The following is a 16,963-nucleotide window of genomic DNA, read 5'->3' on the forward strand; positions in this document are numbered from 1 at the left end:
TCCTACTGTTATTCCCACTCCTCTTACGATGGTTGTAACATTCCATCACTAATTCAAGCTGAATTTTTTAAAGAATCATCAATCTGCTTCCACATGTCATTTTGGTCAGCTGTGGAGATGTTCTAAAATCTTCAAAACTTCCATAGTAAGACATTGTAAATTTTTTTCTTCCTTTTCTGTTTTTCTTTTTCTTTTCTTTTTCCTAGAGCATTTAGAACTTTTTGGAGAGAGAGATAAATAGAAAAATACTGCTCCAAAATGTACCTAGACCACAGTAACTCTAGATCTGGGAGAAACAAAGACCTGTGAAATCTCTATTATGATGTTTACAATACAGTTTACCTATTTGGGTAATATATTTCAACAGAGAGAGGGCTCTTCTGAAGATTGATTTAATTAGTGAGGACAGCATTAAAAATTTATGCCATCAGAGCCAAGAAGTGAGAATTACGCCTGCTCTTGTCAAAGTTAGCTTGCTTTACCAAGGCTTACCTGGCCTTTGTGTCAGATGAAAACTAGAGCAAGACCACTTGAATGGCTAATGAGAGGGAGATCAACACAGAGATTTCACACAGATTTTCTATAAAAAGTCCTTCCCCAGCTTTCCTGTAGGCCCCCTTCAGGTACTGGAAGGCTGATGTAAAGTTTCCTCTCAGCCTTCTCTTCTCCAGGCTGAAGAGCCCCAGCTCTCTCAGCCTGTCCTTGTAGAGGAGGTGCTCCAGCCCTCTGATCATCTCCGTGGCCCTCCTCTGGACCTGCTCCAACAGCTCCATGTCCTTCTTATGTTGGGGACTCCAGAACTGGACACAGTACTTCAGGTGGGGTCTCATGAGAGCAAAATAGAGGAGCAGAATCCCCTCCCTTGACCTGCTGGTCACACTTCTCTTGATGCAACCCAGGATATGGTTGGCCTTCTGGGCTGCAAGCACACACTGCCAGCTCACGCTGAATCTTTCATCAACTGATGCTCTCAAATCCTTCTCTTCAGGACTCCTTTCAACCCATTCTCTGCCCAAACTGTATCTGTGCTTGGGATGCCCTGACCCGGATGAAGGATCTCACACTCGGTGGGTACACGCACTGGGTTTAGACAAGGCAGAGATGCTCAGGGGATCAAAACAAGTGTATACTTATAGCCATTTGTCATCTAGAAAAGTAAACATGGTGGACAACAGAGAATTTCCGTGGGATTTTCCTCACAATCATGAGATAGATGAGAGAAAATATTCAGACACAAATCACAAAGAGGCAAGTACACTCTGGCTGTGAAAACTACTGGGGACAAGAAGGGAGGGAATCCAGCCTTACAGAAAGGGCCAAACGTGGGGATGAAGGCTGTTTCTGAAGGAAGACATTCAGAGAGGGAGGAAAGGACTGTTCATGGCCACCAGTTCCAGCCTCGCAGGTGACCACAGACAGCTTTCTTTCGTGACGCAACCAACAACTACGAGAGATAATTCTGCAGTAACTTTCCTAGCGGTTTTGGTAGAAGACAGTCCTCATTTTTATCCCCAGCCCTGCGTGCCCCAGCGGACAGGCCGTAACACGGCACAGTGACTGGGCGGGCTGTGCTGGGGGCCGCTGGGAACAGGCGGAGCACGGGGGAGCGGCGGCACCTTGTGGCCCAGAGAGCACCCGACAGCTGCTCGAGGGAAAGCCACAGCGATGGGAAGCCACGAAGTCACGAATTACACTGCGAGTTCCTCTTTTGAGGACTTATTGATCCTACAGGCTAGCGCTGAGTGGAGAAAAAGCCTTCTTGGAAACCGTTTGCAGCCCCTGAGACACCAGACAGGTGTCTGCTCCAGCACGCCGTCCATCCAGCAAGCTCTGCCGGCAGGAAGGGACGCAGCATTTGTTCTTCACTGACATCTATCGACTGCAGTGACTTAGTTGCAAACCCCTGCACCGCCATGGGAGTTCGTTTGCACAGGGCTCATGAAGCTCAAAAGCAGAAACGGACTATGAAGGGAACCAGGCAGAGGTCTGAGGGGAGCAGGCCGGTCGGTTTCCAGGTGCTCAGTGGCAGTCCTGATGCTCAGCCTGCTTACAACGTCCTTGTTTCTGATTGCTACATCTGCAAGAGTGTATCTGGGGATGGTCAGTCTGTAACCACTGAGAATCTACACAGAGTGGTGGGGGTATGACAAACTGTAGGCATATAAGCAAATATTAATGGCCAAGAGAAATAAAAGCAGATTTTCCTTTTCTGTCTGCAAGACTTTGCATTGTAACAAAGAATAACTGGGGTCTGATGGTTTTTTTTGTCAATTATGACCTTGGTGAACTACTTAAACCTAATCCAACAGTCAGGCAGTATCACTGCTATTCAGTGCAGCTGCTTGCCTAACTGTTTAAGAGGGATGAGGAATTAGTTGCAGCATTGCCTGCTGGATAAATTTACCTACCTTACAATAAAAAAATGGCACAGTAGGACTTCATTGGCAGGTGAATGAAGTGCAGCACGAAGCCGGCTCATGTATCACTGCTAGCCGAGCTCAGACACCAATGACAGCAGAGTCAGAGTTAACTAGACTGAGTTACCTTGCTTCTTGGCAGAGGCATCAGTAACCTGCAGCATACTGTGCAAGGCACAGATCCAGTTAGCTTGTTATTCTCTATATTGTCACTGCCAGCAACCTTACCTTGAAAGCCCCCCAAATCTCCTAACTTTCATTATAAATCAAATGCAGTGCTCTCTAAACACACAAGCAAGAAACGTGGGGAGCCTTACTCTTTTACTAACTGCAAGGTGCTTACTGGCAAGATGATAAAAATCTGGCTGTGTATAAAGCAAACCAGAGCAAGAAGTAAAAAAAAAAAAAAAAAAAAAACAGTATGGCTTGTTGTCAGCTCAGCTTTTTTTATGAGACTGCACGAAGAAACAACTATGTAGATGTGCAGATGTGGCAAGCTAGAACTAGAATTTGTTTGCAAGTCATCAAATTCAGTTTAAAACCCCTTCGTACTCTTGTCTCATTCAAGTGTAACTCCATATCCTTTAAGAGAACACACAGCGGCATTCATAGAATCAAATCCAAAAACAGATCACAATAAATACTTTGAAGAAATCTTTAGGTTTATTAAGTCAAATGAGTGGAGACTTTTAATATCCATTTACATCATTAATCTATTCAATTCACAAGCTTTTTGGATCTGGCTTCATCCAATCAGTTGGCTGGGCATCGCTGATAGAAAGGATTCACTGGTTACATGTCCCCTTCCAAAGCTAAGGCTGCATTGCTGTAGGTAAGATGTAATAAGGGAAAAAAGGTGGGAGAATAAAAGTATCTAAGCTCTTAAATGGACTACAACTACAATCATGGTCTCTCTGGGGATGTAACCCTTCACTATCTCCACGTACAACTTCAATGTGAGTAACCATGCTCAGCTGTTTGTCAGTTCAAACTAGAAACTTGTCTGTAAGTGTACATGAACAAATAGGACAAGCACATGATATTCTCCTGAATGTTTTTCCAACCTCTGATTACATTTTGTTTGAGAACTTCCTGTGCAATTTACCATGTCTGTGACCAATGGATCCCAATTTAGCTGATGTCATCACATTCTTACAGTTTCTGTGCTCAAATTTGCTTTATTTTATTAAGTTGTTTTGAAGATTAGATGATTGATACCTAGTAGTAATAGTAATGCCATGTTCTTTTCCTTACTGTGTCAGAGGTATGCATTGCTACTTCAGAATGAACCACTGATACATATTGTGAAATAAGAATAAAAACGCACCTGGAAGCCTCCCACATAAGAAACAAGAGGAAAAAACCAAGGTTCAGAACCTGAGGAAACATATCATGTTTCAGACACATGGAACACAAGGACAAAGGTTGTTTGAAGTATGCTGAGGATTACTGAGTTTCTGAAAGCCACATATAGCCCCAGAGATACATGAGCCGCAGATGTTTGGAGAGTATGGGAAAATTAGAAAGAACTGGCAAGCACAACATGGCAAATTTAAGTTTTTTGGGCATTTACTTTTGGTCACTCTTCATTTCTTGAATAGTCTTTCCCTGTTCCTCTTAATTTTATGGATATGTAACATAACTCCCTTTAGTCAACCTTCCAAAGTGAAGAATTCTTACTCGATTATTGCTCATACAGAAGTTGAATTCTTCCTTTTATCACCTATTTTACTCTTGTACAATCCTTTAGTTCTACAACTTTTCTAATATGTAAGAAACCAAATAACCAGTATTCAGGATACATTAAAATCACTGATTAATACAGTGGAATGATGATTTCTGTCCTTTTTACTCTATACCATTTTTCGTATCATTCCTAGAAACTCACGTTTCATGCACAGTTGAATGATTTTGCTCCACTGGATGTGTCTTTCTATTGCTCTTGTAACACTGACATTTAGGATAATTAGTCCTGCTGAGTATCCTGTATTTCTGGAAACAGGAAATAATTCTTAAAGAGAATATTAACAGAAAACATATTACATATGAAGGTTAAGTTTATATAATGGGATAACCATACAGACACAAACACTGAAAGTTTGTCTCCAACAGCAGATAAGGACAAAGATACTGGGTAACCGACTATGCCCTGTGTGATTAATTTAGGCACCAATTAAATCTGTCTATTTTCCTAGGGTAAATTCATATCACATAGTCTTGGAAGCATACAATTTGCAGTATACAAATCACTCTGAGACCAATCTTATTCAAAGGGCTAAAGAAAATTATTTCAAATTTCATTTAATTGGCAATATTTTTAAAATAGCCTACTATAAATTATTACATAGTTTATCCTTATAAGTTGTCACAATTATGATAAATCTCCTATATTAGCTAAAAGTTGAGGGAAATATCTTAACAGACTTCTAATTGATTTTTGAAGACAGTTTGAAAAAACAAATGTGCACTTTTTTTTTTTTTCAAGTCTAATGACCAAAGCAACATTATTCCAAAATTAGCTCACTATAAGAAAAATGACCACTGAAATCTAGTCTAAGTAAACTACACATCTAAGGTGAAAGGCACCTCCAGTGCAAGGGTAGTGGAAAAACAGTCAGCAAATGGTACATCTGTCAAGATTGGCTCAGGATTTCCTTTCATGGTAAAATTCATCATCTCAATCTCTACTACTCTGTTACACCTAAACCCTCCATATGATTGAGGAGCTTCCATAAAAATAGAGCAATCAAGGCATCTCTTGGGATATTCTAGTTTCATAGTCAGGCTTTCCCGATATTCCAATGTAGAGCAACACAAATCGGAACCTTTCAGGCAGTGGATTTTGCCTCCTATATCCTCAGACTGCTTTTATTTTGTAAAATTTCTCGAGTTCTTTTATTGCACAGTGTCTTCCGACACGTCCAATTAAAACTTATACCAGATTTTTCTCAAAGGAATTTGCCAAAGTGAAAACACTTACATATCAACTACCATTTCTTTTTGCTCATTACACTCATGGAATTTTCTGCATTTATTTTTATTACATGCAGAGATTTGGCATAAGGATGCACAGTATTCACAGTACGTTCAGCAAGTAGCTGAATCATTAGAAGAGCTCTTGATTTAAACAGAAACCTACACATAGTACAGACGACTCTTATTTCTATTACAGTTGCACTTAGTCATGCTTTTGCTTTCTCTTACATAAAAGGAATGGGAGTCGAGTTCATCGCAACTTCTCTAGATCTATTTATTCACAGGAAACTGTCCTTGAACACAAAGTTAGTAAATACGTTGGCTATGACATGGTGAAGTAAATAGGAGCTCAGCCAATTTTAAATGACGTTATTAAACTGAACTGTTCAAAAGATCTGGACTTCTACAATTTATTACATTGTATATGTGCGTAAAATGATTCATTGACCTATACCAAAGTTCATAGTTCTGTCCAAAACACAGTGCTCTTGTTATCCATGGAATTTATCTAGTGCAGAGCCCTAAAACTCAATGAAAGGAATTATTTAAGTGATAACTGAAGAGGGCAATAGTGCAACTAATTCACTTTTCAACTATTCACCTACTTACCTTACTGCTACAGGTAGTAAAAGATTTTTTGACTTAAAATTTTGCTTTGGAAAGGGAAGTAAACACAAAGTTCATCAAGAAAAAGCAGTAAATCAGTAGATCTTATTTTGGAAAGAGATACAGGAAATCTTATGCTGAGAAACATAAAATAAAGTGATTAACTATTATCATTCATCTTGACAAGAATTGCCTATATGGCCATGATTTTATTTGTTTTTTATTATTTTTAAGCCTAACCAAGGCTGAGCCCGACCCATTAGTAATACAAGGATTGAAAACAGATGTGTATTTTCAATGTCAGCTCTACAGATGTTTACAAATCACTGAGTTCTCCAAATCAAAACCCAGTAAAAATTGTATTTTACATAAATACAAATGTATACACACCAACTTTAAATTAATGTTAAATATAATCTGAATATATTTTTACATGAACCCAAAAATATCAATTATGATTTTTTTTTTCCAAAGCAATTCCTTTTCCATATGATAAACATTAACAATTTTTTTAAACCTCACTAGCAGCTGTAATGAGGACTCCATATGAAGAAACATAAAAGGAAAGATTCCAAGGTTAATAGGAGATTTAGTTTCAAATTTGGGGCATTTGGTTATGTTAATTTAAGCACTTAAATAAAACCTCATATAACCAGATTCAGAGGTAAGAGGCATAATTCCAAATGCCACTTAATCATATATCAGCTTAAATTGAACACATGCTTAAATATTTTTCTTAACTAACATTAACTAGTTTTACACTAACTCAACTTTTTCAAATACAGGATATGCTTCAGCATATGCTAGAACTCTTCTCTACTGGAGAGACATGCGTCTCAAGAAAAGTTAGCATATGACTACAATATCATACTGACATTTGATAGAGGAAATGTACACAAAATGACCACAACTTACAGAACAAAATTTTTAAGAGTAGAATTACAAATCTACAAATCGCAAAAAAAATCTTTGTTCCCTGCATATATCTGGACTATAAAATAAAGATACATCATTCTTGTAGAACAAATGTGATGATTAAGAGTAGATTTACAGGACACTATTTCTGTACTATTTCTTCAATTGTATTAAATAGCTTTTAAAATAATCATAAATACAATCATGAATGTCAGCACTTAAAGTAGAACCTTAAATTAGAGGGAAATATTTTATAACTCTAATACAGTGAAAAACTGTTTTAGGAAAGGGAGAAGCGGAAAAACAGAGAACAACTATGCTACTGTTTTTTTCATTCGTTCCTTATTTCCACTTCTGCTGTTCTCATTTTCCCCCTGTATCCTTTCCTGCTGAATTCACTTCTTCCATTTGCTTTCTTGCAGAGTTCACTTTTTCTAACAAGAGGAATATGTGTTCTGCAAACTCCCGGATAGCACCACAGCCTCCACTGCTTTTACAAATGTAACCAGCAGCTTTCTGTGCCAGTGCACAAGCGTCAGCGGGCACACCACTCATACCAGCTTTCTTCAGGCATTCCACATCAGATTCTTCATTTCCTATTGAAAAAAGCGACAGATATGTAAGAAAAATACCACAGAGGAGAAAAACGGAGAAAAAAATATTGATTTTGCTGTTTAAATATTAATCTAGTTATTAGAATTTCTACTTTTTGCCACATTTTTTTTTAATCTGAGAAGCCCAAAAGCACTTCAAGTACACATTTTTAGAAAATCCCAGTGATAAATGTCAACACTGATCATACTTTACACATAATATTCAAGCAAGAGTTGTACTTTTCAGAAGAGTGAAATTGTTTGAGCAACTGAGTAAGCACCTCCAGGACTCTACAACTAAACTGTCACTGGAATATGGTTTTGGATGGGATCACATTGCTTTCAGTTTTTATTCTTTGTTATTTGTTTCTAATTCAGAGTAGTATCTGTATGGTACTAATCTGAAATCTAGTATTAAATAGTATAATCTAGTATTAAGTGTGGAAGTTGGTGGCCCTGCATGTGGCAAGGGGGTTGGAGATTCATGATCCTTGAGATCTTTTCCAACCCTGGCCATTCTGTGATTCTGTGAAATGAATTACAATCAATTACAAAGAATTGTGAACTATACCTGTATACTTCCATAATATGAAAAGCTTTTCTAAATCACATTATAAACTTAACTAATATATCACACTTAAAAATTCAATAGTGACTCATCATTACATTTAACACTTAGATTGTACCCAAATAAGACTTAAAATACGCATCTGCTTTTGGTGATAATGTGTTACTGCTTGCACTTTAATCCCACTAAATTTAGTGTAATAGCAAAGGCCAAAATGTTTTAAAGAGAGAAACTGACCTAAATAAGCAACTTCTTTCCAGCTCAAGCCAATGTCTTTTTGCCAGTTCTCCAGGACTTGTAGTTTATTTGTCGCATTAACTTCTGCTACACATCCCAGCTGCATGGCTGACAGGGATTTTGAACAATCTCTTTCAGAGATGAGTCGAACCTATTAAATCAAGTCAAGTTAGAATAAAACCTACATACAAAGAAAAAAGACCAGTAAGTTGATTTATAGAGAAAAGAGTAGAAGTGTTGTTCTTGGAAGCATAATCAGGTATCAGAAGCATTTTGCATGATTCGTTTCCTCATTCAGAACAGAAGTGATTTGTGTTCAAAAAAACCATATTACAGTCTTGAGTTACGAAGTGCTTTGGGAAAGCAAAAAATCATTCTGTAGGTTTCCCTGAGTTTCCCTGAAATAGAAGTTTACCTTTGTCTTTTTAAATGCGCCACATATCAAATAAAATACTGGATATCACAGCACAATGTCATGCTCGCTGTCTAATGCAGTACCATCTGATCTAAGGCAAAGTAGGGTATAAAAGAGCTTCTGAGGACAGTTTCTGAAATATCTGTAGAAGCAAACTATTTTGAAGTATTTTTCCTGATTCCTCTACATAATAACATTATTGTTTTAGCTACAGAAGGACTTGAGAATACCAAGAGACCTCTAAACTGACTGAAGTGGTGTGGCATATGAATCTCTTGAGATTTAAATTCAAATGTGAAATTTAGAAACAATACATAGGGTAGGCTAAAACCAGAAGATGACTGCAGCAAGACTTTTGGAGATCTACAACACAATCTCTCCACATTTTCTCTCCAAGTTGTGGACAAGCCTATCATCCCTAATCGCTATTAAATGCTAACAAGTATTTGGCATTGATTTTAAGTACAGAATGAATGGGATTGGTGCACAGAGTAAGACTGTGTTAGCACCATACACTAGAAATAAAGCAAATGAAGCACAAAGCAAGCCGAGGAGGTTTTTAATAACAGAATCCAAGTCAGTGAAAGCACAGAAACAGGCATCCATAGGCAACAAAACAATTACAAGCTTCCTCACTTTTGCCTCACAGAAGATAAAACTAAAGAAGTTTTGAAAAGCCACCTACTCTATTCTACTGCCCCAGGGCAAAACCACCTACACTTTAATATGTGAAGAATGTCTTGCCTAACTTGTTACAACAACAGGAAAAAAGCCCATGATAGAGACTTCAAAATGCATTTGCAACAGCCTACTTGGGATTTAGCTAGCTTTGCCATATCCATGCTTACCTCTATATGCAATAGGACTCAGACTAGGCCCTCTGAAGGCAGTCCATATCTGTATCTAGTTCTTACCTCAATAAATTCTTTGAGCTACACCAAAGGCAGATGCACACAGAGACAATAACAGGAAGGCTAATTTCACATAAATGCAGGCAAATACCGTGTTCAGCAGAATTCAACAATAATAGTAAAAAAGTGACAGAATAACTAAGGAAAGCATCCATATTATAATTTGTGTTTTTTCATTTACATCAAATTGTTATCACATAAGTTACAGTTAAAGCAACTATGCAGATGGAACTGACTGGGGTTTGATTTCTCCTCTGCCACAATAACACGTCATCTAGGATGAGCCAAGCAATTTTCCTGGGTATCTCTTCTTCTTACATAGCTGAGAGATAACAAACATAGTCCTGCTTGGTAAAGCTATTGCAAAAGCACAGTTTATACAGCAGAAACATGTCAAAATAAACAATAATGATATGAAGCGACGCTAGCTTATGTGTGTCTAGACTAAACAGCTCACAATATGATTGCTGCTATCAAAACACCATATAAATGTCTTCCCACATTTTTCAAGGACAAAAAGAAAAAGATACCATAGCTGCTACAGATGAGATTGAACATGTTATCAAAACGTATTTATTTTCCTCTAAGGAATCTGAGAACAATGTTCATCCCAAACCTGAACCAGAGTATTGCACTGATTAATCACAGTAATAAATAAAGCCTTATATTTCAGAACAATCCTCACCTGGATTCCCCTTTTCTTTAATAGATTGATACCAACAATATCTCTATAATCGTAGGAGACCATTTCCTTGTGATCTTCTGTGACATAAATGCGACCATTTGTCAGGCATCCATCAACACTGCAAACCAATAGCTTCACTTCTTTTAATGGGTCCTTGCCAAAATATCCAAAGCTAAGACAAAGAAATTATCTTTTCAAATAGAAGTTTTTGGGCACTCCAAAAACAAATATTTCAAATACAATTGTGAACTCCAGGCAGAAGAACTGGTTTTAAAATTCTCATTTTTCCCCCTAAGGTCTTCCCTTAGTATCTTTATTCTTCAACTAAATTCTCCCTCTTTGATTAAAAAAAGACCACAAAGCCAAAAGACAAGTAAGTTATGTTTTCCATTTAAAAATCAGAATGAGATTTACTTACTTAGCATAAAAGGTTATGTTTACATGGCACTTGTATTGGGAAAAAGCAAAATGGAGTAAAGGATGGAAAAGGTTCAGCAAACACATTCAATTCCCATCCACTATTTCCTTATAGAAATACAGAGGAGCTGCAAAGAAAAGGCAGCAGGCAAGTGTAATCAGCCCATGTCTTCTACTTGGACCACTCTTCACACTTTACACAGCTTCCTGAAGAGAGACTGTGATGGGGAGGGTGCCAGCCTCATCTTCCAGGGAACAAGTAGCGTCCAAGGAAACGGCCACAAGTTGCACCAGGGGAGATTTAGATTAGATATAAGGAAAAACTTTATCTCTCAAAGAGTGGTCAGGGACTGGAATGGCCTGCCTAGGGAGGTGGTGGAGTCACCGTTCCTGGTGGTGTTCAAGAGGCATCCAGATGAGGTGCTACAAGATATGGGTTAGTAGCTTAATGCATAGTAAGGGTGATAGGAGGACAGTTGGACTCGATGATCTTGTAGTCCTTTCCAACCTCGTGATTCTATGATTCTACTATTCTATGATTTAGTCATGTGCATGACCAACCATGTTCCAGGACATGTAAGCTTAACAAAACAACATCTACAAAAAACTGAGATCACATTAATACATGGCTATGAGATACTGAGGATTACAGTCTGCCTTTTCCCCAGACTGAACATATGCAAATAAGAAACACATACAAATATGTAGCAAAGGTAACTCAGATGATTTTAACAAAGAAAGGAAAAATAAAGTATTTCAATTATCTTGAATAATTTGTTAAATTGAAACTTAAAAAAAAAAAAAAGCCTTCAAGTTCACAAGTTCACATGATCATTCTTTGAAACAATTACTAATTTTAAAGAAATAAAAGGAACTACAGTGCTCTTACCTCAATACTCTTTGCTCTGCAATAGGCCAGTCAATGTCTATATCAATATCCACACTGTGCTCAGCACGCATTTCATAGTAGGCCATTTTACCACCCTAAATAAAGTAGAATCCATTACAATTTTCTGCTCGAGTTAATACAACTACAAAATAGTACAATTTAGTACTATGTAATGAAAGCTAAATGTCTGGTTACGCTGCAGTCACAGCAGCTAAAAGGCAAGTGAACCATCAACAATGATATTTTGTCTGTTACAAAGCACCAAGTATTTGAAACTTTATAAAAGCAATGGTTAGTATCTTCCTTCCACAACTAGAGGAAGCATGCAAGAAAGATGATATATATTACTGTTACTAGGATGTACAGATTTCAGTAGGTCTTTTAATACAGTAAGATGGCAAACCTATTTTGCATGAGAAAGGTAAAGGATTATTTTTGTGGCTCTGTATTACTACGCCAGTATGCAAACATCAAGAGAGGGTAACAGACTGTTTAAACCACAGCATGAAACTGGCATAGGACAAAGGGTGTAAACTGGTCAAGAATACAAGTTCCTAGATTAAGTAAGAAGCCCATAGCACTACATTAACATAAGCTTTTCACTCAGTAATACTAAACTGAATTATAAGATACGTGCATAAAATAAACTTACGTGAAACTCAGTATTTTAGGCCTATATATATATATTATAAAATATTGTTTGTACAAATATGTTTGCTCTGAACTGCCCTGATTACAAATAGTCCTGTCATGTTACAAGAAATAAGCTAACTGTCCTGAGGCCAAAGTGCTGTTAGCAGACTGCGTAAGAAACAGAAACAACACGGAATTCAAATCCCTCTGTGACAAGAGTTAAAAGATACGTTATTATAAAGAGCCATGAAAACTAGCAGCACTAACCTGCAAGTAGCCTTTCTCGATCAAATGCCTCTTAGCAAAATAAAATGAACCATTTTCATACAGCTCCCCAGGCCAATCTTGCCGCCGGTACCGCTTTGCTGGATTCAGGTTTTGGGGCTCTGTCATTTTGTTTTCTGTTAACAGACAGAAATGGAAAAAAAACAAAAAACAAAAAACAAATTTTCCAGAATCCTCATTTAGAATTACTTAACAACTTTCTCTAAAAACTTTCTGTTGAAAAACTAAGAACACAATTCAGTCACCATCTTCTTTTATTATTCTCTCTCATGGCTTTCACTCATTTACGAAGAATCACCAGATTTCTTACTATTTCTCAGAGCTACGGATAGCAAAATGGAGGACTGTCCTCCCATCTCCTGGTACACGGTGGGGAGTGGTTTAGCTTTCAGAGAGGGTCCACAGAAAACTTTCAGCTGTGTACACCTCGAAACCAGAATGCCCCAAACACCCGAGAGCTGAGGTGACCAACACTGAAATATTTCAGTGATAAAAGAACTAGGAAGAGAAATTTTGTCTGTGAAAATATCTTGGTACTTCTCCAATATACTTCCTATTTAGAGACACACATAACATTAACCATTTTCAATTTGTTCAATTAGCACTCACAAATAAACAAAACAGTGCCTCTGAACAAAGAAGATCCCCTAAGATCCCATGCTGTTGTCAATGCCAGCAAAACATGCAGCAGAAACTGAACCAGAGAGCAGAGATTTACCTGTAGTATCAAGCTTCACCTATTTCATTTTCCTTTAAAGCATGACACTTGGTAAACTCAGAAAAAAATACATCTGAAGCATAATATATCTCAATTAGAATAATGTTAATATTTGAGGAACACATTTGTTTAAAAAAAAAAAAGCAACAAAAAAAACCCAGATGAGACAGTATCTGAACTAGGCATTTTGAGGAAAAAAGGCACCAAACATTTATGCTTTAATCACAGAAATAAAAGCAACATAGACAATGGGGGGAATAGTTCTTTGTACAAGCACAGCTATGAGAAGATACAATCTTTATTTGAAAATAAAGACTTCAGTCCTCTTGGCAACTGTAGCTGAGAGGCATACTTGCTCTATGAAAAATAGTCATATTCCTCTATATGAGCTAATTACCATGAGTTCAGTCCTCATGAATCAAAGGGAGTTTGCAATTTCACATAAGTCAGCAGACAATTAGCAAATCTTAAGCCTCCAGGCTAGGAGGCTGTCATCCTGTCTTTACTAAGATCTTGCCTCACATACTTGCAACTTATTAGCTATTGCACAGTAAGATTAAACATCTCCCTAGTTAAGACATGACCTCAGTGTCATGTCCACAAAATCATGAAAACTCACCAAGCAGGCCTAAGCATGTAAATTTGGAAGTTATGTTTTGAGTTAACACGTTAGCAACATTTCCATTTTCAGCATCTTATTACTTCTAGAAACCAATTACAGAGTTTTTGAGTAATGATCAGTAATATTAAAACAGTGACACTTACAAGTGATCTCACACCTCCCCAGGAACCCAGCCCATGCTCATGATATAATTTCTAAATATAAATGCCCTGAGTATGAACAATAAACCCTTGAATAAAACTTTGACTAATTTTAACTGCAGCCACAAATAGAAAAATCTTACCTCCTTTTTTTACCTCGCTCCATCTAAACTGATGCCGTCTCACAACAGAGAAAACAGAATCGAAGCCTTCCTTTTGAATCAGATTTGCTACTTTTATGAGATCACTGGGATGTAGACAGGGAGATGTTGCTTGAATATTTCCTACAATATCGACCTCTGAAGAAAAATAAACATTTATTTATGAAACAATGAATATTTCTAATATATACAACCCCAAAGTGTGGGATGAGCAGAGGCCATAAAAGAAGGAAATCTTTCCAACTTTTATTTACTATAGACTTTAGTTATTTTTCTAAACAGTAAGTGAATCACCCCTCTGGGCCTATGACATAAAAACTCAGTGTGCCTCACTACTGATTTACCATGATGATGATTAAGAAACTCTCTGATAGTTTCTAGGGAGGTAGAGGAATCTTGAGACACTTCAGGGCTTCGGCGATGAACTTGAGCACCAAACTGCTTCGCAACCTTCTCAATTTCATCGTGGTCTGTAGACACCCACACACTGTTGGCAGACAGTGACAGAAATTAATGATCATATAAAGAACAATATCCAGCAAAAGGCTTGTCTGAAACAATCTGCTCACCTGAACAATACCCCGTGCTATAACTGGCAATTAAAGGAACTAGTTCTTGTATTTGTGAAGTAAAACTGTATATTAGTCCAACAAGGCACTTTCAAGAACAGGGATAAAATATGCACCATGTACACTGTAAAAACTCAAGCCTGGGCTGCATTTCAGTTTAATGCTGTGAGGTGCCTGACCTGCCGTATATATATGTAGCGTAAGCAATGTAAAATTCAGATATGTAACCAGAAAATTCAATGCCAACTTGCCACAATATTAGGCATGCTAAAATATTACTGAATCGTGACAAGCTTGAACGATTTACTCAGAATAACAGCAGGGTTCAGAAACAAGGCCAACAGTAAGTAAAAGTGCCACTCTGTCAGAAGACAAGCTTGTTCTGCAAGAATTTTATAGTGCATCAACAAGGCTTCATAGAATCGCAGAGAAGGAGATGTTCAAGTGACAAACACATTGGTTTTGGCACCAGAAACCTCCAATACTGGTAAGGCAAGATTGTTACAGTTCAGGGATAATAAACATTTAGAAAGGGAAGGACCAAGTCTGAGCATTACGTGATGGTAAACACTTCTGCCTGAGTAAGCCACCTGTAAGGTGATTGCTGTCACCACTATGACAAAAAAAAAAAAAAAAGTATGCACCATACAAAACCAAAAATTATGATAAAAACCTTTATTCTCTCAGAAATATTGGCGTCCTCTATGCACTGCACACAGCAAGTGGTGCTTTAGTTAATTTTTTTTCCATTCAAAGACATCATGAGATCATCAGAGCCAAACTGTATCTGAGTGACACAAAGTCACACCCATGTAAATGAATGAAGAGGAAGTCTTTGCCATAAGCTGCCTGAGCCTGGCTAATTCAAACAGTCACTGCCCATTTAACCAACAGAGCTTGGCTGTATAATGGGCAAAATGAAAAACCTAGGATGCATGCATCACATCCACACTAAGTCAGTATGGATTCACATGAATACCAATAATCTAGAAGCAATACACTGTCCCTTTATAAAAAAATAAAGTCATAGATGCTTGTACTTTTTAGAATAGAATAAAAAAGACTTTCCAGAGCAGACAGCAGTACAGCCACTGTGCAGACACGGAAGATGGTGCCATACTTCAGCACTGAGCCTGGCTGGGGCTCATTTCTGCACTTTAACACAAAACCTGAGAATCAAGTCCCTGCCCTTAGCACAGCCCAGCAGCCTGACATCAGGAAGTTGCACCCAGGTGTGCTGCACAAGGAGCACCCTCATCGTGCACTTCCTTCAGCTTCATCTATTAGTGCGTGTCTGAAAAATGCCCTTTTTGTGCTGGTAAATGGCAGAATCGTGCAACAGCCACATAGAAACGTGTAATAGCCAGCTAGAAGTGCGTCAAGCCCATAGAAGAGCTCCAAAGAATATCTCAAGTGTGCTCCACGCACCGCCACAAGCTGGGCTCCTTGCACACAGGCTGTTCCCTTCCCTTTGATATCTGCCCATCGCTGGACAAACCCGAGGGGCCGCCTCGGCCAGCCCGCTCCGGCCCACGGGAGCCCCCCGCCCGCGAGGGGGCCGATGGCGCATGCGCACCTGTGGAAGACGCCCGCGTCGAGGGCGGCGCGCAGCACCCATCCGATGAGCGGGACGCCCGCCAGCAGCTTGATGTTCTTCAGCGGGATTCCCTTGCTGCCGCCGCGCGCCAGCACCAGCGCGGCCAAATGGGCGCGAGGCTGCGCCTCATCCGTCTCCATGCCTCGTTCCTCTGGCGGGCGCTACCGCCCCGCCGTGCGCCACGCACCCCTCCCGGAGCTCTGCGTGCATGCTGGGAAGTGTAGTCCTGCGCCCGCCGCGCCTGCGCGCTGAGGCGGGGTCGGGGAGGGGAGGTGTCACGGTGGGGTTAGTGCTGTGGTTGTGTTTCTTAGCTGGGAGCGGGCTGTTCCCCGCAGTTGGTGCGTGGAGGGCTGTGGAAGCCCTAGATGATGAAGTCCTGTAGTTTTCCGTTGTCTGCTGTCGTAAATCTCAAACTTGAGCGGATTGTATCACGTCCTTCCCGCGTGAAGAGTCCCGGCAGAGGGCAGAGTCCTCTCACGGAGACGCTTAAACGTGTGGAGAATAATCTTCCTTCACTCCTTGCTTCTGTTTCCCACCTGCGTAAAAGTTTGCTAAAACATAAAACCGATAATATAAATCCGCACAGGAAATCGAGGTTTTAAAATAATT

The 16,963-nt window shown here is 38.9% G+C and overlaps 1 protein-coding gene across 1 annotated transcript; it reads right to left on the reverse strand.

The window, feature by feature from the left end:
• Nucleotides 1-5,642: 5,642 nt before the first annotated feature.
• Nucleotides 5,643-16,581, reverse strand: CMAS (cytidine monophosphate N-acetylneuraminic acid synthetase). Its single transcript, XM_031597147.2, has 8 exons — nt 16,334-16,581; nt 14,533-14,675; nt 14,171-14,326; nt 12,530-12,663; nt 11,630-11,724; nt 10,324-10,495; nt 8,313-8,463; nt 5,643-7,510 (listed from the first exon to the last, which is right to left on the reverse strand). Exons 1-8 carry the CDS (start codon nt 16,492-16,494, stop codon nt 7,278-7,280), a joined length of 1,245 nt encoding a protein of 414 aa, XP_031453007.1. The 5' UTR covers nt 16,495-16,581; the 3' UTR covers nt 5,643-7,277.
• Between the last annotated feature and the right edge of the window lie 382 nt (nt 16,582-16,963).

The sequence above is a fragment of the Phasianus colchicus genome, chromosome 1, assembly GCF_987193195.1.
Source record: "Phasianus colchicus chromosome 1, bPhaCol1.hap1.1, whole genome shotgun sequence".
NCBI classification, from domain to species: domain Eukaryota; kingdom Metazoa; phylum Chordata; class Aves; order Galliformes; family Phasianidae; genus Phasianus; species Phasianus colchicus.